This window comes from Strix aluco, chromosome 1, assembly GCF_031877795.1.
Source record: "Strix aluco isolate bStrAlu1 chromosome 1, bStrAlu1.hap1, whole genome shotgun sequence".
Taxonomy (NCBI): Eukaryota; Metazoa; Chordata; class Aves; order Strigiformes; family Strigidae; genus Strix; species Strix aluco.
Window position 1 is genome coordinate 163348814 of NC_133931.1, and position 24857 is coordinate 163373670.

The following is a 24857-nucleotide window of genomic DNA, read 5'->3' on the forward strand; positions in this document are numbered from 1 at the left end:
TGTTGACTTATTAAGCTTCCACATTCTCCTTGAGATTCAACAAATAAACTGTACCTTTCCAGGGTTGCAAGTATGTGGCGGGGAGTGGGAAGGTGTACTGAAAGGAGAGAACGAGAAGACAAGGTATATATATCCTATCACACTCAGTTACATGGATGGGTATGTTCCTGCCTTCATATACAACAACTAATGTACACATACACCACATACATGATGCAGCTGTAAACTAATTTAGCCTTGATAAAGACTGGGCATATTTAATGCATTTCTTAGTGACATTTCTGTTATTTCTCTCTGATGAAAAGCCGAATAAATCTAATGCAACTGAACACAATGATATTATCACCCTCTTCCTTTGTTCTAATATTTACAGGAAATATTACAAGTGTTTGACATATAAATTGAGCATTTGACTGACTTTAATAACCATGTGATCAATAAGAAGTGATATTTTTACAGTCTAAGTTCAATATTTAAAGGGCCAGGGGTCACAGATCTTTATCAAAGCACTAAGGCTAAAACTTTATTTTCAGAACCTGTAATTCCTCTTTTTTTTAAAGTCTGTATTGACATAAACCCATTAAAAGTCAAATTTTGCTCATAAAGTTTCAATCCTATTGGAGGTAGCATTTAGATATTTAGGAATTTATTTTAACGATACTTTCTAGAAGCATTTCAACACTTCCTTATATTAAAATTAGTGCTGACTGATAGGAAGTAACTCAATACCTACATTAAAGATTATTCTTTATCCTTGGAATATACCAATTATTTTTTTAAAAAATCTGATCAACCTTCATCATACATATGCTTCCTATGAATCTTATACTCGTCTTTCTGTATCAATCACCTTTTAAAAATTTCCCCCTTAAAGGAGCTTAGGAAACATCCTTTCATTCTGCATAACTGCAAAATGAAAATCAGCCAGAAGCAATCCAAACACCAGGAAGCCCTCTCAGGAAAAGTAGTGCTCATGCTATACCAAGTGGCAGTGCTCCCATCCAAACAACTGATAGAATATCATGTAACCTATACATTCAGCCCCTCTTCTCCCCAGCGAGAACAAAGCCAAACCAGTCTTAGCTTACATCTGGAATATTTACAGAGCTCCTTGTGGGCTTGTCTAGCACTTATAGAAATTGTTCATCAAAATTTCCAGCAGACAATTCTCAAACAAAAAAGACATACATATTTATACATAGTAAGTTACAGGCTCATGACCTGTCTCCGCTGTTATTTAGAACTGTTTTCTTTGTAAAAGTTACTATGCGCATTGGGACAAGTAGGAGGGTAAGTTCTCTTTCTGGCCTGATGAACAGTGAACTATTTATATTTCAAGATGGAAAAGTAGAAGCCCTCAAGCATTCATTATTCTGCCAAATCAGGGCACTCACCAGCATGTGGAGACCATGGTTGAAGCCTCACATCTGAATCAGGTGCAGTGAAAGGCTGGAACCTGAGGCTAAGATACTGTTTCATGAGACGATTTCACCAGATGCCATGAATAGACTTGCTTTTCAGTGAATCTACAGTTTTCAACAAAAACTAATGAGAAAGAAGTCTTGAGCTGTCCAGCTGTTTAAAAGAAGTTTGCTAGGCATTTTGCAAAGGAATAAGTTGTAGGAAAATGAGGGTGGTTATCACCCAGATGATTACAAGCCTCAGTTCTTGAGATAAATCTCCTTTGCTCAGTGCTGGGCCATTTCACGGGCATGGCTGACACTATTACATAGGGCAAACGCTGGTCTGTCAGCTGTCAGAAGTGGGAAGTATACTGATCTTTTATTTCTACTTTGTGAGGGGTCTCATCCTCAGATCATCACTCCCTGGGAAATTTAAAAACAGCACCCTAATGTGAAGATTATATTCAACAGTGTGCAGCTTTCCAGTTTACTGGAAAAATGTCAGATTCAGCTTTTCTAAGCACCAGGTAGTACTTCTGAAGCCCAATGGTGATTTCCAGGGTAAGGATTAATTTAAAATATTTTGTTACAATTTTTTTTGCCAATAGGTTTTAAAAATTTTGATGGAAAAATTTATTGCATTATTACTACTTCCACTGGAATTGAAACTTTTTGGAAAGTGGTGGACATTTTGGTTGTGTTTAGGAAGTCTATCCCTTCATAAGATACCAAAGAAAGTGTTTTGGTAGTACTGAAATTCCCCGGTTTTGGGCTCTTCGTTTTGAATCCAATTTCTCAAATGGCAGAGGGGTACATGTGTATATGGTAATGTAAAACAGATGAAATCAGACTTCACAGTGTTATTTCATCCATGTAAAACTTTGTCAGCTACTCTGTTTTTATTGTTTTCTTTTTCTGGTTTGGAGTCAAATATTTGTTGAGATCATGGAATATCCTTGGGTCTGATTTTTGCCTAATTCTAGTACGAAGACTTTCTCCTGTGAAGAGATTAGAAAATCAAATACAGCACGTCCAGAGAAAATTCTGCAAATTTCAATATCTGTTGCTCAGATGAGGGCCAAGTCTTACCTGAAAATAAGGCAACTTTTTTCTGGACAGGCCTGGAAAACAGAGCAGCATCTGGCTGGCCTTCAGACTTCCAAGTGAGGCTATAACCAGGACTGTGATCTTAATTTTTATTTGGAGTAAAGGATATTGTTAACCTAGAGAATCAGATTAAGACTTTCAAAACCACACACTGAAGATGAGGCTTGCGTGTTCTTATTGATTCACAAAGGTAAATGGAGATGATGGATACAAGTGTTGAGCATTTTAAGGTCCTGTTTAGGTTGATGTTTGTCAAAGAGTATAAAGCCAGGGAGGTGGGAGATGTTTCTACATTCCACTAGGTGGTTTGAGGTTTCTCTGTAGGTTTTCCATATAAATGAACACTATGCAAGCCACGGTTACCATGAAATAGGAACACGGTATCTAGTGTAAAATGGAAGTAATGACTTTTTTCGTAAGTAATGGCCCCACCAAAGGCATCTCAGATGTATATGCTGACACTTCTAACCGCTATCCTCATTTTTATTTTGTGAATAATTGCTCTTTCTGTATGTGACTGCTTCTTTTTCTGCTGACTCCATTCCCCTTTTGACCTGCAGACCCCTCAGATAAATATCCCAGGGATATCCTCTTTGTGTTCCAAGACATAGGGTAGTTTAATGACTTGTGAAAGTGTCTGTTTCAGCCTTTAAATAATTTACATGTTACCATGTTTTCCTCAGTAAACTGTGGTAATCTCCCTTCTAGAAATAATAAGTAAACCCTTCTTGCAATTTACACTTTACACAGCACTACAGTTTGAAAACAAAAAAAGGAATTATCACCTGCTCGACAGGATCAGTAATCTTTGGGAGGCACAGCCATCTCTGTAGAAGAGGAGAATTAGGGTCTTTTGCTAAGAGGCAACCTAAAACTTATTATTATGCTTCACTCAGGTATGTGTGAAAAACAAACAAACAAACAAACAAACAAACAAATATCAAAAGGCAGACTTCTCACTTGCCCACCTCTCGGGTAACTTGGCTGTTCTCAGGATTCACAAGCAACACCACGGCCCAGGGCAAAGCACATGTGCAGTTGCCTTCAGCAGCCTTTAATTTTACTTTCATTAGCTCACTTTCGGTCTGGATAGACTCTTCCTATGGGTCAGACCTGGCTCACAGACCATCAGTTGCACAGCCTTGATCTAAGTGTGCTTTACTGCCTCATCTAGTTTCCTTCTTGCTGGACCACTGACTGATGGTCTACACACAAGGTTTTGTAGTTTTTCTACTATTTTTCTTAGGGTGTTTTTACTAATGTAATCCTTAGTATCATTAAACTCGTGTAAATATGAATTGCTCAGAGGACTTATAAAGTATTTATTATAAAGTTTCTTAATGGTGTTATATTAATATGCCTATCTGTAAAGTTATACATTTAACAGCTCAGTAACTCAGATAAACACAGGATGTTGCATGAACCTGGCTGGCTTGGTCTGAATTTTGGCATTTGCAAATTGTCCGTTTCCTGTGATATAACCTATAAACACAAGCAAGATGCTTCTAAGAAATCCAGGGGTTGAAATCTGTATTTTTGCTCCTTTGAGGGCTAAGTAATAATTTCTACAGCTCACATCAATGGGAGTGACTCAACCCTTCTGAAAATTAGATCAATGCTTATTCAAGAGACTAGCATTAGACTTTTCCACAGTATTATTTAATTTTAACTTGTCTACATTCCCTTTGTCCAAAGACTAATAGAATATAATTACACTAGGCTAGGAAAAATTTGATAATGTTGTAGGCAGCCTTACATTCAAAAATCCCTATTGTCACTTTCCCCCGATAACTCTGTCAGTGACATACTACTGTATCTCTCAGTCATAATCAAGTGAGATGAAAATTATTCTGAAAAGTAAATGTATGAGGAAACAACAGGAGGTACACATCAACACAAAGGATGCAATGGCCCACAGTGCACGCACTAAAGCAAAGGTCTTCACTGCCTTACTATCATAATCATTGGATTTAAGCGTCTTTTCACAGATGTTAAAGGGCATTTTAAATTAAAATTCAACTACTGCACGACCAGGTTTGATTAAGAGACTGTTTCTGCTGGACCTCTGCATGCTGAGTAGTGCCAACTCGGGGAACAGTGTAATGGAAAGAAAACAGATGGGAATGGGAACACATTCGGTACTTCATTTCTAGCATTTCCTCATTCTCCTCAACTCTTGACGTAGCCAAATATCTTCATATCCACTTCTGAACAAGATTTCTGCTATGATAGCATAATGCAAAGGTATACGATGAGCATATTTGACCAGCACAATACTTTCACACAAATTTAAAAGCACTGCCGCAAGAGGATACCAACCTTTAACTAAATCAGTCCCCTACTAACAAAATGGTGGTTACATTGGAATAATTTCTGTATATACATAAGACCTGCATAAATACTCTACTACACATTTGTTTCACAGCACGGATTTAAGTTTGAGAAGCTTCCCTCTCTTTTTGAAAAATTAATGTGAACATTTTGGATAAAAGAAAAAGGAAAGAAAACACATATAAAGACCATTAAAATTCTGACTCTCCAGCCCCAGGAGTTGATCTTGTACATTTGTAGTTAAGTATGTTAGCAACTCAGCTGTTTTCCATTGCCTACAGATTACTGATGTTGCTACAGGTTAAGACCAAGTTCTAAAGCTGTTTTTCTTACTAGTGAGTGCTTGCTTTTCAACATTTTAAAGTGAAGATGTGAACGAACCTTTCAAAAGTGACTGAATATTTCAATGCCAATATATTTTGCACGTAAAATATAAAAATCTCTGTGTGTTGCATTTGAAATCTGATAAATATTTATTATCAATGCTGTTTGCTTTTAATCTGTTCAGGATATCATTCCTCCAGCTCTTTAGTACTTAAACAAAAATGGCATTTACATTACAATATTGCTTGCCAACAATCTCATTTTCTGGTTTAGTCAGCAGCCTTCATGCTTGATTAGTCTTTAATTATACAAATACCTACATATTAAAAAAGTTTTCTTTTTTCCATACTTTGAGCATGTAATTATTTTCTCTTGCATGCAATAACCTTTAATTTTAGGATTAAGCAACTGATTCTCTTTAGTATGGATGGATTTTTTCAAGTGTTAAAGCAAATTTGGTTATTGTATTATGAGTAGGAAAATTAACTTTAGGAAAACCTTTCATTAGTGCATTTGACAGCACACTGAGCAGCTGACAGAAACTTCAAAATATTCAATATACTTGAAAACAAAATGGATACCAATTCTGTGTCCTCTGAAGTCAACAGCAATACTACTCTGAATTCAGCAAGAGAATGACTGAGGCTATGCGATTCCTCGTTTGAATATTCCTTGCTTTTGTAGTATTAGTGTTACAGCAGTACCTAGAAGCCCAATACAAGATCAAGGCCTCATTGCATTATACCAAAAAACTGTAAAAGTTTGCAGTCTAAAGAGATCAAACAATGGTGGAAGAATCAACAAAAGAACAGAAAGGCAAAGTGACATGCCAGACAGTGACAGAGCTGGGACTGCAGTCTGGTGCTCCTAACTCCAACAACCTATTTACTAGAGCACTTTGCTTCCTGATGCAAATTATTTTTCAAAAGTGAATTCAGGAAGCAGAGGCATAACTTGATAATGAGATTTAGAGCTAAATATGCAGATTGTATGTGGCGGTAAAAGAACTCCCTTCCCCCCGCTCCTTTCCCTTCAGTTTTCACTCATGAGAGCGTGGACTGCCAAGTTTGGGTCTACAGGACTGACATATGTTATCTCTATACCTGCTTGTACATTTGAAGTACCAGTGATTTCCCCCTAGACATACTCTTTGAATGTCTATGGGGAAAACATCAAGGATTTTTAGAATGGCTTGGTTTTCTCAAGTTTTGTTTATTTTTATATTTGTTTTACATGAACTGAAAATCCTGTCAGACACATTTTGATTGCATGGAGAACACGTTTCATAGTCAGAAGACAGTTAAAAAAAAAAAAGGCAAGCTGTAATTCTCTAAAGTTGAGGAGGGAGAAGAGGGGGAAACCTTCCTAATGGCATATTGAGCTTGCTCCTGCCTCATTTGAGAGCTATAAGAAACCTCCTGCCAGCTTCCCCAGTAGTAGCGTTAGGTCTCGTTATAAAGTGAAAAGTTGCAGACAGAGGTAGGATGGAAAGGCACACAGCATCTTATTCCAGAGTGGTGATCAGTGATACAATTTCAATCTTTCACAATGCCAATCCTCTGGTTTTTTGTGTCTCTCTCCCAGTGGAAAAGGTCAGTAGGAATAAAGGCACTGTCAATAACAAAGACATTGTTTTTCTCCCCTCTCCTCCTCCAAACATTTTCCTTTCCTCCCTAAAATCAGGCCCTGTCCCTGAGGAATTCTACACTGATGGAAGCTGCACCCTCAGATGAATCCCAGGAATGAGATTGACTTCTCCTTACTTGCCTGTTCCTGGACCTTGATCCCAGTACAGCCCTAGTCCTCATCATCTGCCCCCCTGCCCCATAGCCCATGGAGCACCCGTGTTGGCAGCTCTGCTTGGCACTCTGCGAGGTGTCCCCCATGCCCTGGGGAAAGGTCAAGAGGAAATCAGGCCTCTACCACCTTCTGTCCCGTTCCAGCTGGAGGCACCAGTCCACAAGAATAGTACTGCCCAAACTGGGAGGAGAGCAATAAGAGACAGAGACAGCATTCCAGCTGGGTTTGGCTATTTAGCAGGTTGAAAATGGGATTATAAGGTTAATATGGTGAAAATTATAAGAGCATTAGCAACTAACAATTTTTATATCACTTGTTATCACATTGATTCAGAATCATCTTCTGATACCAACTGATTGGCCATCACTACTGCACAATACTGCTCTGTATTGTGACCGGGCCCATATTTTAGGGTTTTCTTTATAGCATCTGTACTTTTGCTAAGAGCCTAGGATCCTCTCAGGTCTGACTGGTTCCCTGATGCTTTTTACAAGTATGTAAGTATTTCTTAACAGGCATACAAAGATATTGCAGCAGTGATTGCTCCTTTAAAGAATCTCAGCTCCTTTAAGAACCAGAATGCACCATCATCATTCCTTCAGTAAAAGGATAATCCTACCAATATATGATGTGCTATTTTCATACATCAGTTTTTCTCTTCTGGAAACTCAGCGTTGCCTTCCAATCTCTTTCACAAACATAACCTAGCTTGCTTCTCCAACTGGAATCCTCACAGGATATTTGGTCATGTCTAAGATATCAGAAATAAGTCAAATTCCTGTCCTGCAGGAAATTCTCTTAATATAATATGTAATTTCTGATGCAAATACAGATGAAAGATGGAATATTGAAATGTTTCAACAAACAAAAACTTTCATTTAAAAATGGTGAAGTATTTCAGCAGATATCAAATCATCACCATGACTTAAAATTTTTTCAATTTTTTTTTGTTAAATCACTATGTTTTAGGCAATTCAATGTAATAGATTGTTTATGTACAACTTACGCTGATTTTAAACAAAAGCTACCCTCAGTTCTTTCCATTTCCCAGGCCTAAAATAGAAAATTAAAATGAAATTTTGGGCAGAGGAGAAACCAACTTTGTGGAATTACATGCTTGTTGAAGAAGAAAAATCACTTAGAAAATTTCTGATCAGTTTAAGGTACTACACTGTCAAAATAAAACTTGGGTGTATTTCAAAGTAAGACAATTTTTTTTTTTTTTCTGAGACACACAGTGCTCATCTGCTTTCTTGTTCTCTCTCCTTTACTTTATTTCCTTTCTCAGCTGGTGGCAAATATCTTCATTTCTTGCCCTGACTTTGCCCTGGATCAGCAGCAAAAAATACAGTAGTGTTACAAGACAGCTTGTCCTAAAAATCTTTCAAAGCTTACTGGTGGAATGAATAGTAGGAAACCTGCAGAAGACTTCCTCTTCCAGATGAAAATTTTATGGTGGGGCCCCTTAAGATCCACAACCTATATCTCCTTCTAACATGGATTCAACCAGTGATTAGTACTTTTTTTTTTTTTTTAAAAAAAGGTTATAGTAGAACATAGCATATTACAAGTATGTAATTTAAAAATAAGATTTAGGATCATCACATCTATATCAAGTCTGATTGTTGATTTCCTACCTGCTAGGACATGCCTTCTCATGTGCTACTATATACCCATTTGCTTAAATGATCCTAATTTCCTTATATTCTACCCCACTAGGAGCTCTTAGAAATACACATTTTCTGACTTGTGCCTGAGGTGGTAACCTCTGACCTCTTAATTTTCCAATTTCCACATAATTAATTGTTGGTTACTTCAAACAAAAGTAGAAGGTTGGGGGAGAAAGGGGAAAAATAAACCAAGGATTTTGAAAGCTCATGTTTCCAGTGCGACCCCTTGGATAAAAGGATTTTTTTTTCTTTTGCCTAATTTGTTTCTAGTTGCAGCACTAAGGTCAGAATAAGCCAAGAGAATGAATGGAATAAACGTCCTGATGGGCTGCCCGAAGCTGCCTGGTGTTACGGATCAGCGTAAAACCAGCTCTCTTTCCTCTGCCTGGGCCGATGTAACTCACTGGAGTGGCAAATTACATCAGACCTACAGCTGTAACCCGACATTATGATTAATTTGATCAGTAATTTCTCCTGTTTTTCATTTTAATCGGTGTGACTATTCTGCTGTGGCAGGTCTTTCAGATCTAATTAAGATAAATTTCAGAGTAAAAGACTTGGCAGAATTTTCGAGTCAAATCCGAGCGTCAAGTGTGAAGACCTGAAGCACCAGTCAATCAATTTCCAGTAAAGACGGCAGGCTGTAACTCAGCAATCAACCCATTAACACTTAAGCAAATTTCATAATCTCCAGGCCTGTGCTTAGTCACTCTCTCAAAACATTCTGGCTACCAATAAAAAAGAGAAAGTATTATTATTTTTTCAAACACCTGCCCTAAACTGCATCTGCTAAAACCACCAACGGAATCCACAAGTGGACACTGATAGATCTCAGCAGTACTGCCAAAAAAAGACTTAATTTTAAACTTTAAAACACAGTCTGGAGTGGCGCTTTTTTTTTTTGCTTTTTTTTTTTTCTTTTTGAGGCAGTACCTAGAAGCCAAGCAACCTCTTTTAGGTGCTTATTTGTATAAGGAGCCTTGAATGATATAATATTAGGGCTATACCACTTCCAGAATATTGCTCCTCAATCAGATTCAACAAGCCCTAGGTTCTCCGTGTTCACTTAGTCCACTTGCTGCCAAGTAGAAAAACTTTTTTCTCACAGAACTAGAAACCTGTGATGACTTGCAATTTTTTTCTTTTTTTTTTTTTTTTTTTTAATTACAAAGAGGTGAGGGGTATGAAAAATGGGGGAAAAATAAAGCAATGCTTTGTGATATTTTGTACTTCCCTGAACATTTTGGAAATATGAATGAAAAGAGAAATTAAGAAAAATGAATGCTAGCAAAACAGATCCACTGCATTTAGAGGAGTAAATAAGGGGCTGTGTCAGTTTTTTCTGTCCCTAAGACCCCCAAGGGTCCTTCTCTCTGCCTAGAGAGGCTTTGGAAATAGAAGACCTTATGGGATATGGATCCTTTCCCAAATTTGTCCTGGGAGAATGTTATTTATTTATTTCCCCATTTATTAAATACTTCAGTTGCTTCAGGGAGTTTATTAAATGCTCCCATTTCAGAAGCCAGAGCTTGCTGGGCAAACAGCTCTACTTCCCTCTCCTTTAGAGAATTCTCTAGCAAATGGTTTCCTATATTAGCCTCAGCTTCTGCCCCTTGGGTACTAATAATGCCAGTTGTTTTGCTCAAAGATTAATTTCCTTTGCTTTAAATGTGAGTCAGACACCAGTACTTCTTGTGCTTCTGAAAATAGCAACACCTGCAGAGTATATTTGGATGGACCAGGCAGCCGGTGCTCCAACTGCAAGAAGGTTTCCTCAGGGAATGAAGAGACTTGCTTATAAAGTCTCTTTGAGAACTCTTAAACACCTCTTTGCTCCGTTTAAATGTAGTATTCAACAGTTCTACAGTGTGAAGTCCCAGTGCCTCAAAGACCCAAGAAAGCAGTGAGCTCCTGGGAGAAGGAAGACATCTGAGGAGAAGATGTGAAACCCTACTCAGTTCTGTGGATGGATGCAGTCCTACACATAAAATGAACCTTTCTGTGGAAATGATGCCCATGCATCTCCAGGTAGACACAAAGAGTAGCAGCTCTCAAACAAGCTAGCCGTACCAGGAAACCAGCTTGCACGTCCCTGCACTGTGCACCGGGCCCAGGGAGCACGATACAGCATCGTGCAGAGACACCCAAGTGTTCAGCTAGGACAAACTGTCGTGTTGCCATATCAGAGTGGTCTAGCCAGTGGCAGACCCAGAAGGGATGAAGAGGATCATGGAAGTGCCCAGAAAAGGTGAGAAGAGAAGAAGGAGGCCTCGGATGCACTGAAACTCAAAGGCAACAATTTCTCAAGCAGGGGTCAAGTTTGTGAACAGTAATGTCCGTGTGGTTCACAGAACTACTGCAGTGGCAAAACGAAGAGCACAAAAACAAAAGGAGGGGACCTGAATCATAACAGCATTTTCAACAGGTAATAAGCATGTGTGTGTGTGGTACATCAGTATGACCGTGACTTTCTGGCTAGTGGAAACTTTTACACAAGTACTTGCCTCTTCCACTCATGAAATCACCTTTATCAACCCACAGAAATCATTAAAATACCGTTAGAATACTCAGAAATCTAAACCTGTCAGTAGAACAAGATGTTTAAATCTTTCTGGACCTGTTTGAAATGAACAGGGGATGAAATACGCAAAATATTCTCAACAGTTCACCAAGCTCAACTCAATTTAGCTGACTGCAGGGGAGTTTCCATGCTATTAGTTTAGAGCTGAGACCTCCTGGAACCTAGATTCTCCTGGAAACCCACCTAAAATCAGCACTTCAACAGGCTCACTCTAAGCAGGTGATAGGCATGAACCTTCCTGAATAAATGTCCGCTGTACGTGTGTCTATCACCTATTGCCTTGTGATGTGCAATATCTCACTCCCTATTGATACCAAAAATTAGGAAATTTTGGAAAATGGATTCAAAGCACTACATTTGCTCACCATTTATAAAATACTTCTTTGTCAAACTGATTACCAAGTAACTTGGGAATAGATTCAGACAGTCATACATTGCACAGTACCTTGTGCAGAAAGAAAGGCTGGATAATTTTAGCAAAACAAAACAAAAAAAATCCTCAGTAGGATTACTGGTGTCATAATCTTGATCAAGTTTTCTTGATCTCAGGATTCAATAAGCATGAGAAAAATAAAGCATGTCTTGGATATGAACACAGACATAAAGACAGCCCATGACTATAGTCCTTGCAAACTTATTCCAGCTGCCTTCCTCAAACCAGCCGAGACTTGATTGTTTCTTCTGTATCTTAAATATACATAAATTTATCAAAGTGTCAGTAAACAATGAGATTTCTTTAAAGTAGATTTTTCCTTAATGAGAAGGTAACCAGTGAATGAGGTTGGCAGGGAAGGGAAGGGGAGGTTTGGTTTTGTGACTGTTGGAGCCTCAGGCATCTGTGTATACTTTCTCCCTCATTTACAGCTGAGTGTTTCAGCCTTTCTGCTTTTCTTTCCTCCTTTGTTATAAAAGTGTTGAGGTTCCAAATACATTATTTAAGATTAGTATGAAAATTTAATCTGAAGGAGGTTCTGTTTTTGCTATCCTAGAGTTTGCTATCAGTTGGAAGATTTTTCTGCTGTTGTCATCTCCTCACTTCCCTTCTTCCCTCCTCTTATTATTATTTTTTTCTCACATCATCTTCCGTCAGCTGCAGTTATTGTGGGTAGGCTTCTATGACAAAAAGGTGCTTTAGGAAAGAGTTCTGAAAATGGTCAGAATAATTTTACAGTGGGGCAATCCCTGGGGGATTTCCTGTTTGTCTGTTCCTATTCGCACATGAACAGAACAGTAGAAATCACTGGGAATTCTTCTGTTCCTACAGTGCAGCTCTCCCTTTGTAGATCTGGCTGTGGGTGCGTTCGTCTTACCCATACCGCTAAAACATACAGTGAGTGTCAGCACCAGAAACTAACCTCCATTTGGAGCCAGTTAAATATGTGTTGCTGATACAAAGTGCCTTATTCTGGTAGTCAAGCAGAATAATTGGCTACTTAGTACTTGGCTCATCTGATTTTATACAGCATATAATCAAGATCTTATGGCTCCAGAAACTTAATTGAATGGAAATTCTGTAAGAGGCGCTAACTGTGCTTTGAAGTTGCAACATGCTGACCATTCAAGAACCTGTATTGTTTGCCATGTAATAACATTAAACATTCACAGGAGAGGGGTATTTGGAGAAGTGTAAGAAGTAAAGGTTTCAAAGTCCCCAGTTTACAACATGAGATAGGTTGTCTTTCACCTCTGGATTTCTTTGTCTCAATCAATTGACACAATGAAAGTAAAAACCATACTATGATTATCTATATGAGGAATGTCACCATTTTAAAATGAAGTGATGAAAGTATTCCATCATCTACCTGACCCACCACCTCCTGAAATACAGCTCTGCTTTGGAAAATTCTCCTCTGGTTTGTTGTCTTTTGCAAATCAGTGCTGAGCCTGGTTATGCAGTGTTTTGCTTTTACCAGAGTAAATCTGGAGCATCATCATTAATGTCAGCACAGAATCCAGGCCCTGGAACCTAAAGTGAGGTTTTTCATCTTTCTACACAATCAGTCAAAGACTTCCTAAAAATAATAGTTTTGTAACTACAGTCCAGCCCAGTGAACTGAGTAAAGAATAGTGATAAAATTAGAGCAGAGTATTACCGAACAATCTGACAAGAATCGTTCTGAGACTCTTAGCTGGTGTACGCTGCACTGGTATTATTAATTTCTGATCAGCTAGCAGAAGTACCTCACCCAGGTATACCTAAGCAAGTCACTTTCATTTAATTTGCCTTCTGAAGGACATGACAGCATCTGTACATTTTGAGATGTAATTGCTGTTATCCTTCAGAGTTTTTTGAAATAAACACAATCATCCTTCTGAATTACTGACTTTCCATGACAATTTTTTGAGGTTGCATTGTTCTAAACTAATATCTTTCAGACAGATCCTGAATAATGTAAGAGGATAAAGCCCACATGAAAAAATCAAGAATTCAGAAATGAAATTTAAGCTGTCAAACTTTAACTTAGTTGATTTTTATTCCCTTAATATTCTTCAAACAAAACCCATTTCATTCTAGTTCATAAAGAACATTACCTTAGAGGCCATAATATCTCTGAATTTTGTTCTAGGTCGATTTTTAAGTTAAAGCATTAGACATTAAAAAAAAATCCACATTCTAAGCAGCTATTATGAACTGGATATATGAACTGCTGCCAAACGTGTGCTCCCTCCTTTCTTTTTTTTTTTTTTTTTTGGTGGGTTTCTTTTTTGTGTTTTTTTTTGTTTTGGTTTGATTTTTTATTTAATGTTTGTACGGAAGAAAACAATATCAGATCCAGTCCCAAGCTAGATGTATGGGGGTAAAACAGCTTATCTCTGCAGGATTTAGAATGGAAAGACAAATTTCATGGAGGAGTTCTTACCACTGTTCTGCTTTAGAAAACTATGTGCACACATCCTTCAACTATATATAAAGTGCAACAGTAGTTCCTCTGGAAATATTTCTGAGCGTCACTTGTTTGCATATTAAAGAGTCTCACGATTCTCAGCAATATGACAGAGCACATTTCAAGTTCTTAAGCATTTCTTAGGGAAGTGTGAGAAGTATTACACTTGCTGTAGAAATGGCTAGAAGGCCAAACTAATGGCCCTACACACATTGCTACGGCGAGGCCTGAAGTACCATGCTGAATTCTGGCTTCTCTTCTGGATGTCAGCACACAGTGTGTTTGTATCTGTGAACAAACTTTCAGTTTTCATGGCAAGGATCAGAGAGGAAAGAACATTAAAAATACTTATCCCTCAATTTATTAGTAACTCTTTAATGCTGAGCCAGAGTTGACAGCTAATGACTTCTAATTCCTTTACTGTTGTTCTGAAAGTGTCCCAGTCACGCAGCTGGCTTAGTGGTATGGCTGAGCTCAGCCCAGTGGGTATGCCAGACCTCTCACGCTGGTGTCTTTCATTAACGCTAATCCCAGATCCTAAAAGGTTTAGGGGACAGCATTTGAACTAAAACCACCTCAGCGTACTTGGTTCCCTCCTTCCAATTCTTTTGAGTCTGCCACATCCAGACTGCCCTCAGAAGGGTAGTTGTGAGGATAAGCATGCCAAGGTATCTCCGTGAAAACATTGACATTAGCACTTCCCATGCAAGGAATTATTTGTTTTACTTACTTTTGTTGTACTTCTGCAAGTGAGATGTGACCCTTGAGAGCTAACAGTAGAAAGTGCTTCTACAAGCCTGTACCTGTAGGTCACAGATGAGGCTGGAAGTACTCAGATTCAGTTGAGATTTACACTGGGACCAGAGGTTATATGAAAGCTAAGACTTCAGATTCAGTGTTCGTACAACCCTCTTGAGGTATGCTCACTGAGATAATCCTACTTCCTCCCTACCCCAACTCTAATTGATGTGTGCATTTGCTTTCTTTGGAAAACTGAATGCCTTGTGAAGCACACTATTTAGCAGGCAGTTTTAGCAACATATAGTGTATACAGTTAGTGTGCATACATTACAGCTGCACCAAGACAATAAAATGTAACAGAAGCTCCTCTGGAAATATTCCTGTCTCTGTATGTCAATAATCTGCATACTAAAGAGTCCCAAAGCACTCACTAGCATGATAGACTGGGCATTAAGTGGTGCCTAAGTAGCCCTTAAGACAATACACAGAAGAAGCTCTAGAAACATTATGCTCTACTATAAGAAAAAGCTCCGGAAGCAAGGACACATTTCTTGTGGACTTTTAAGTCTATTATCTAAACCATTAAAAAATCAGATTTGATGCAATTTAGTTGAAGCTCAGATTAATGCAGGTTTAACTGGCCACACGGCAAACACAGCTTCTTGTAAACCAATTTCCTTAATTGTTTGAAAAAGGATTTTTTAATTATTAAGCTAATGCAGTTTAATTTCTGCAGGAAATAAAGCCAAATCCATCCGCGTGAATAAAACCTTTAAAGTGGGGTCTCAAAATTTACAGAATAAAGTGAATTGCTGGTTTCTAAGTGCAGCTCTACTGCCCAGTGAAAGGGGACTCTGCTCACTTCACAGACTACCCCGGTGTTTATTCAGAATCAAACTTGGGGGTACAGTCAAAGCTGTTCTTGCAGGACGTGGATATAGCATGACACATGTAGTGCAAGAACACTCAAGTATAAGAAATTAGTACCAGTGGATCAGAGCTCTCCTGTTTCTGCCCAGGAATTCCAAGATGGGCAGAGCCCAGCATCAGTGTGGGTGCCATAGCTGTTGATCTATTAAAATCATCCTTGTCATCGGAGTGAGCATCTAGGAAAGGCATTAACCGGCATTCTTAGCTTTGGAGTCTATACTGAGACTCTTAACAGAAATATTTTATTCTTAGCTGGATAAACGTTAGGACTGTGATTTCAAGAGGAAGGATAAACCCATCCATCCCTTGCACACATCCACCAGCAGAAGCTCTGTTTCTTTTAGGGACAGTCAGGATCATCTGCTCATGAACATCTAACTTTGCGGTCCTCATACGTGGAGGGTGACTTCTGGGCAAACGCCATTTGCAAAGGTCACATCCTGAATCCATGGAAAAAAATTAGTTTTCTATGGGTTTTGATATGGACTTTAAGAGAAAAAGATGTTTAGTCTTGAGAAAGGAGCAGACTAGGACCATCATTAGCTATGCTTTTCTGGCTTATTAGGCCTTTTAGCTGTTGTAAATTACATGCCTGTATGGATTAACTAATACGAGGTGGAATTTCTCAGCCTGTATGGTCAGAAGGTGTAACCTTCACTTGGTTTCCCTTGCAGTAGGTGAGTATGCACTTTCTGTTGTTAGACCATTAGAGATTTGTACGTAGTGTCCTACCTGCAATGGATTTGGTGAAGTAAGAGGAGATGGAAGGCCATGCCCTGGTGACTGGCTGGGTTTCTGAGGGGAGCTGGAGGACTGTGGGGCCGGAGGTGGTTGGCTCTGACTCTGGGACTGTGTTTGGTTCTGCTGCGGTGGTGCTGACGGCTGTGGCTGTGGCTGCTGGGTCTGCTGGGGTGGCTGTGGAGTCTGTGCCTGCTGACCTTGCTGCTGCTGGCTTTGCTGCTGCTGTTGCTGCTGCTGACCTTGCTGCTGCTGCTGCTGGAGCTGCTGAAGATGCTGAAGCTGTTGAAGCTGGGAGTTCAGGGATGAGGTAGCTGTGAATTGAAGAGAGGGAAGGGAGTTATGTAGGTTTCAGTAATACCTACTGTGTTAAAGATATTCTGGATTAAATTCTAGTTCTGTCACATCGTGAGGCACACTGCCCACTGAGAGCAGCTGGCCTCAGACTTCAGGATGTGGCAGGAAACACAATCCCATCAATAATAGCCTGTGGTTCTGCCAGCGCAGTTCTGTGGTAAGAGTTGGACTTCACTGGAGGCAGTGAAAGCAAACCTTTGGAAGGGTGTCAGAGCTGACCTTTGCTTAGACAAGCGTACCAGTGAAGCCAATGGGAATTTTGCCTGCCTGGAGAAGAGGCAAACAGGATCAGAATCACAGAATCATCTAGGTTGGAAAGGACCTTGAAGATCATCTAGTCCAACCGTTAACCTAGCACTGACAGATCGCAACTACACCAGATCCCTCAGCGCTGGGTCAACCCGACTCTTAAACTCCTCCAGGGATGGGGACTCCACCACCTCCCTGGGCAGCCCATTGTCACTGTACACAGCATACCAAGAACTCATTACATGAACCGGTGCTGTTATATAAAGTAGGAGAAAATCATAGTTGTAAATTAAAGGATGCTCTGAAAAGAGCTTTGTCATGTCTTTGTACAGCAGGTGTCAGGAAATAAAACATTCAGCTGGGGATTTCTTGTGCAATGCATAGGTAGCAAAAATACCCAATAAAATGTGTGTGTCTCTGAAATTAGAACTGCTTCTTATCAATTGCATCTAAAAGCCATAAAGTTCCTCTTGTGAAATAGGGTAGGTATTCTGTGCACTTACACTGCTCACCTACGCCTGGTAGTAAAGGTCTGTCGTGTTTTGCTAGCATGTGCTCCACACGTGAGGCTTGGAAACTGGTGGCTCACATCAACCTGCTGCCACAGAGAAGCAAATTTTATCTCCCAGAGGCACTTTCAAATTCACTAAGGCATTCATCAAATTCAGGAAGGCAAGAAGTGTGCCACAGGGATGTCACTACGGAAGAACAGCTTTAAGCAGCAGCCAGAACATTACAGGAGCCTGATGCTTTCTAAGGTTATGCCCTGAATAAGTCACCTGGGTCTGTGGCTTTACCCACTTTAATCAACATCTTAGGGGTTGTGTTAGATGGCTATAAGATCCCAAGAGGAACAGCTTATAAGGTCATTGAACTATTTTGTTCTCTGTATACGGCTTTGCCAACACCACTCTCTATTCTAGTTTCCATCAGCAGAAGCCAAAGTAAACTAGGAATGAATCAAATTTGTTATTTCTAAAATGGCGTTCAGATTTCATGGCCAGAAACTCTGTTCACCAAGTTATTTGTGGATTGGCAGATAAAGCCAAGTCATCTCCACTTTCTTTTCATGCCAACAGCCCTATTTCAGCTTTCTAGATGTCTATGCCCCAGGGATGAACCTGAGGTCTTGGTACGACTTATGAAATCAATGAGCCATAAACTGGAATAAGCAAAAGAAAAAAGAAAAAAACGGAGAAAGATGAGGCAGAATGGGTAAGCCAGAAAAGGCTGTATGAAGGAAAAGTAAAAGGCTTGGTAGGAAGTGCTGTTGGTCATCCATTCCTATACTCAAAACTGCTCCAAATTTTCTTTTACCAGGGGCGGGAATCGAACTACAAATACGCCTTTACAAGAATTATAGTCATGTGTACGTGACTTCAAAAACCAACTTGAATAATGCAGAGAAGGAGGACTAGTAACATCAATATATCTCCATCAGGAAAGTTACTGATGGAAGTTTTGTGTTTCAACATAAAACAGAGTGACCATCAGATTAAAAACACGCATGGTATCTCATGCAAAAGAAATCAGCCTGGAGAAGTAAAGGTACATTCCCATCAATTCCACGATCAGAACTCATACCTAAATGCCCCAAAGGCAAGAGGGTAGTAAGTGGACATATAATCCAAGGCATATAAGAACAAAGAATGGAGGTGTGTATACAAGAAAGCAACTGCATAGACAAATATTAACCATAGCATGAAGCACCTCAGATGGCAAGGAATATTCACCAATTCTATCTGTAGGTATGTACACAGAGGCAGAAAGACCCTTCTCATTCCCACGAGGAAAAAACTCATCAAGACCAGCTCCTTAGCTTGTGCAGGCCACCTCCTCGCCTGTGATAGCTTAGCAGTCTGGACAGACCATTGATAACCAGAACCAAGACTTCAAACACAAAGGCCCTTACTGCTTCCATAGACTCCAATACAGAGATGAATGCAATGACGCCCCACAGAAGCCTAACTTGTAATGCACGCAGCTCACAGAGAGGAACAAAGGGTTGTTTTACATCCTATGTGCACAACCAGACAAGATGTGAGAAAAATTTCTCTACAGCAAACTAGATATAGTGGGTTTTTTTGTACTGCAATGGTCCCCAAATCCTTTTGCTCCCACAGGGTGCTCTTAAATGCCATCACTGGGAAGAATGGATTTGTCAGAATGCTGTATGTTGTATGCAGGGTACTGGGTGATGTAGTAGGGGACAGGCAAAAGCATTTGAGGTGGAGGGGAAGCCATCTACTGAAACACTTTTTGGAGGACAGAACATACTTGGCTTCTTGAAGTATGCCTTTCAGCTAGAATTTGGCAAATATGGCCAATAATTAAAAGAATGCTGAAAGTATCAATCTGAGATAACATGAGGTAACACAGGATGGAGACATCACTGTGATTCCAATAACATAAAAGTACAAAATCAGGTCAGTGTTAAATTTTTGTCAATGATCTTATGACTGAACTTACAGTATGTAAAAAATATCTGTTGATAGAGTATTAAAAAGCATCACAGCCTGGACTTCTTAAAATGGTGACATACAAGACATGAGGAGAATGGTAAAGAAGCCCAAAGTGTAAAATAAATGAAGATGCTTGACAAACTGAAACAAATGAAGAGGTGGTTACATTATAGGGCAAAATGTTTATTGTTTTGTGTGTTTGCATGTAGCTCAGAGCAATCCTCAGACTAATATTTAATAATTATTAGTATTAGTGTTCCCCACGGAGAGTATGATTTTCTTTCAGGATGCTTTCATTGAAACGTTGCCAAACATATAGGTAGCCTTGCAAAATTAGAGTCTAAAGCACAGATACACACAAACAGTACTGATCTATTTGTTTACCATTGGACAAAAATCCACACTTACTGAAATGCAGTTTTACTAAATGTATGAATCTGCTTAAGAAAGAAAGATTATATTGTTGCTGTGTTGGGATTTACTTGATAGAACAGTTATCCTAACAGTGTAGGCTTCAGTTTCATTAACAAGACATGCCTTTGATCCGCTGTTGAATTACATTCTTAAAAATTAAATCTTCATTAAACTTCCACTCTCCATAAGACCAATACTCTGTTTAAAGGACATTTTGATTTGCACATTCTTTCTTTTGCCAATACACAAAACAAGGGACATAATCCAGAGGGAAGAAAAGGGAAAAAATGCCTCAAGCTTTTTTTTAACCTAAAATTTTGCAGGTTCAGGTCCTACTGAGCTGCTAATGTAACTGATGTCGAATGGCCATCACCAGCATACTTCTGTGCATCGACAATGTGAGCAGGTGCGATCACTCAGCCAAGCTGATTTGTGCAATGAATGAAGACGGTCTGAAGTTGACCTGGAAAACATCAAGTTTGTAAATTCTGTGGGCATGCCCAGCGCTATCAGACAATAGCTCGATGTGGAGATTTTTTTCATTCCCCATCTATGAGCGGAAAAGCTTTGCATTCAGTACCGCTCAATACTTGAATGTTGGCTGATGCAGGAATATCTCTACCATTCACTTTTGTACTGGAAATGCACTCATTCTTGCTGGGGTGGAAGGTAAGTAATTTCAGGGAAAATTTTGTTGATGGAGAAAAGTTACTTCATGGAAAGTTTCCAAGTTTGTTGCCAGCAACTGCACAAAATTATTCAAATAACTTCTTGTCTTTTCATATAATTCCTTTAAAAAGCCTCTCCAAAGCCTAATATCATGCTGAGCTATAAATTGCATTGAAGTGGCTTAGTGAGGTATGATTGTTTAACATGGTGTTGCTAAACAAACAGAGAGGGAATTGGAAAAAGGACTGTTAGATCAGACAAGGCTTTCCCAAAGCCACACGGTAGGTGTACTGCAAAGGTGGATTTAGGGCTCTGGATCATGCCTGCAGTCCGGTGTTCACGCTGTCTGATTGCACTGCCTCTCACAATGTGTGTACTATCCACAGCAGGGGTTGTGTCATATTATTGTTTGTAATCAAATCCAATCCAACTCCCAGAGCTTGCTTGCATAGCTCATCCATTATAAATCGTATACCTGTCTAGCATTTGTCACTTTCTGCAGAGCTTGGAGCCTGATGGAATTTCAGGTGGTACAACGGTGCTATGTCTGCATGTATAAAAGATAACATGCACTGCCTACCGCACAGGAATCTTTTTATGACTTACTGTCTAACAGCTGGGTAAAACTCTGACATATTTAAGTGAGAAGCGCCTGCTTTCTTTCAGAATGTATTCAAGAATTAAAAAGGCTTGCAAATAATTGCAAAAAGTTCTTTCTATGGTTAAAAAAGACAACACAAAGTACATTACTTTAAAAGACAGATAATTAACTAAAATTGCATGCAAGCTATGAAAAACTGAGGAAAATCCACAAAAGCTGTGTGACGTTTCAACTTTCCTTAAGAAAAATACATGTTGAATATACACTGGGTACCCAAGACAATAGTAAGAAGAACTAATACCTACGAAGAAACAATGGCATGAGGGGTTTTCAAACTTAAGTTTTAACTGTAATTTCCTGGTTGCTGTGGTGCCATGGCAGACTTCCCAAGGCAAGACCCCACGTTTTATGATCCTACTTTAAGTGGATTATGCTTAGCCACAGTATCAAAGAATTTACATTATAATAAGAGATATGGAGTTAAGTGGTGCAAATAGATGGTCAAGAGGGAGCGAAAGCAAACTTCCTGATCTCCCAGGTCACTTCTATACCTGTCACAGATCTCAGACTACTTTAAGGACTCAAAGAAAGTTATGATCTAAGTAACTCACTCCTTCTTGATGTCCTTTGGGGGATAACTTAGGCACAATGCTGCTATGCATTTACAATATTTACATAAAATGGGTCTTTCCATGTCTTCCTTGTATCTTCTGTTCCTCTGCTGGTTACCTACACAGGAAACTGAAATGAAACTATAATGCCCCTCTGTCAAGTAAACGGGAAAAATTCACCTCTGATGCAACCAAGCTGAAAGAAGCAGTCTGATCCATGACAGGGGGAATGACTGAATCTTCTTCTTAGTGGGAAAACTGAAATGGCTCTGTCTTCAAATCCCAATCCTGACTATATTCACTGAAAGTACTATCAACTGCCTGCTGCCTCTGGCTAATGTATTATTGCATAAGTATGGGAATGGCTCTGGTTATATTTTAAATATAAATATACATTTTAAAGTTTAATCACATTTCTCCAAAAAGCAAGGAACATAAGTAAGCCCACAAATGTTTACATAATGAAAACAATGTAAAAATTAGTAGGACTCCTTTTTCACTCTTATTCACAATATAAACTCAGATTCTTAAGACCTCTACAGTGCTTGGCAGAAGATCAAATTAATGTTCAGGGATTCAATTTGTATCTAGAATCTGCTCTTGTGGATAAGCTTCACATAATGTCTGATTTATTTTATTAATGTTTTGTGCATGTTTGTTTCTGTGTAAAGAGGAAGAAGGGATAGGAGGAATAAGAAACAATTTTATCCTACAAACTATTGTGCTACTCTTTTCTCTATCCTCCTATTTACATAATTGCATAGATGTTCTTCAGTGCCTTGACACAATGTATAATGGACTAAAAAGGAGAAAATCATACATTAAACCTTTTCCTATTTGACTGAGCACAGAACTCGACTCTTGCCATTTCAAGGGCCTAATGCCTTTTTCCACTTCCCCAGTAATGGAGAACCGATTTGCACTGCCTTAAACTGAAAAGTGTAACTAACTTAAGCATCTGGGCTTGTGTTTGAACTGACATGGCCTGCTTTTTTTTTCCACCCTGTTGATTCTCTTCTAATGAGGTATATGCCTTTCTTTTCTTTAAAACAGATTTCTAAAGATTGAATATACACACTGAACAGTGTAATGCAAGCCTGCGTATACACTCCCTCCTTCCTGGGTAACGGGGGGTAGGTTAGCCAAATACCCAATGTGTTTTTGCGTATGCTCAAATTTTCTTTCTGAGAGCAAAATGTGAGTTGTTTTAAATATGTTAGCATCCTCTTTGTGAAAAAAAAAAAAAAAAAGAAGTGCTGGTCTTGTGGCTGAAGATATTAGTAATGGGATAGAGAACATTATTTCTAAATCACTGGTTCAAATCCAGTCTAGGTCAATACAGGGAACAAAAGTCATTACTCTTTAATGGTGCTTTTGAGTGTTTTCTACCTTATAGAACATGTATAGAAGATGTATTCACACACAGATATCCACAGAGAGCCTGCATTGGAAGCAGTCTGCCACACAGTCAAGGTAATAAACTGGTGGTCTCCCAATACCTATTAGGAAGATCATAAAGACTACGGCCTTGGATGGCACCAAATGACATCTTATTTACACTTTCAGCAGAAAGGCTAAGGATAGAAAGAGTAAGGAGACCAAGTCATCTTCTCCTTCCTAAAGGTGATTCCTCAAGGTTACAGCTGCAGAACACAGATGGGGTTATGGGGAGAAACTTGCATTGCCAATGCTCCTCTGTACCAATTCTGCAGATAAACAGAGGGCTTCACTTTCTACTGTTGTCATATCCAGCATCTTTCATGAGCACTAAATTCACTTTAAAGAATATAGGCAATAAAAAGGAAGTATTAAGAAGAAAACCATCATAATTTATATGGTGCCTGTGGTGTCTCCACATTTTGATGAATACTGGAACTTCCCTGAAAAATGATCCACTGCATTAAATAAATCTGACAATTTTTCCTTACCAAACCTTAAAATGTACAATAATCCACTAAAATCTTAAGGGGGAAAAAAAAAAAAAAAGAAGAAAAAGTTGTTGTTCTAGGTAGAGAGCTTGACTAAATATCAGGGCAAGTATATTTGGAATACTTCCCATTTTAAGATAATCTAGGGGCTATTTTCCTCTAGTTTATGACAACAGTCTGTGAGTAAAGTTCCCTGAGTGTATTGTAAAAATTGCATTAACCTATTTAAAATGCCCAAAGGCAAGAACAAGCTGGAGAAATTAGACTTTAATAAGCCATTTGCTTCCTCAGCTCAAATGGGACCTTAGGCCTCATATTGTACAGATGGCTGAAACATTAACTGGAGTCAGGGTATCATCAAGACACAGGGGATCAATCAGTGACCTGTCTTGGGACTCTCATGCAAAGACAGGCAATTAAAAACCCACCATAACATAGTCCGAGGGCAATGTAAGTGCCAAAGGCTGGGTGTCAAGCGAGCGATATCTAGATCTGGTAAACTCTTAATTTTACCATCTTGATTTTTTTTTTTTTTTGTGAAAACATGGCTCTCAGAGATCAGGGGCAGGATCTTAAGTCCTTAAGCCAGATAAAAGCAGTTTTCTAGTTACAGACAGCAGGACTTCTCCCAGATTGTCTAAGAACAGAATAGTGTCGGAATGGAAAATCAAACTGAGTGGCATGGTATTCCTACAGACTGGATTTCCAGACCATATTGAGCCCATAAGAACGTTCTTATGGACCAGAATTTAAGATAACCTCCCATTTCTTGGGAAAAATTCTGCAGAACTCCTTTGAAAGAAACTAATTGACAGAGAAAAAAATTATCATCTAAAGGCCAACAGAGCCAAATATAAGATTTCACAGCCGAAGGGATGTGACAGGGAACAGATGAATGACACAAAGAAATTAAGTTTGAAACAACAGTCTGCTGACACAGAGAACAATGACCATGACTCATAAGGGACATCAGACAAAGGCTGGGCACTCTCTGCACATACAACCTTTAATATCTGTAACTGCAGCTTATTTTTTTCTCTCCTTGTCTCTTTCAAA

At 39.0% G+C, this 24857-nt stretch overlaps 1 protein-coding gene across 2 annotated transcripts in view; it reads right to left on the reverse strand.

The window, feature by feature from the left end:
* Positions 1-24857, reverse strand: part of POU6F2 (POU class 6 homeobox 2) — a 318720-nt gene that overhangs the window by 86486 nt on the left and 207377 nt on the right. For both annotated transcript variants that reach the window (XM_074843482.1, XM_074843472.1), the window contains one exon: positions 16505-16824. In XM_074843482.1, coding sequence (XP_074699583.1) covers positions 16505-16824 — 320 coding nt within the window. The remainder of the gene's footprint in view (positions 1-16504; positions 16825-24857) is intronic.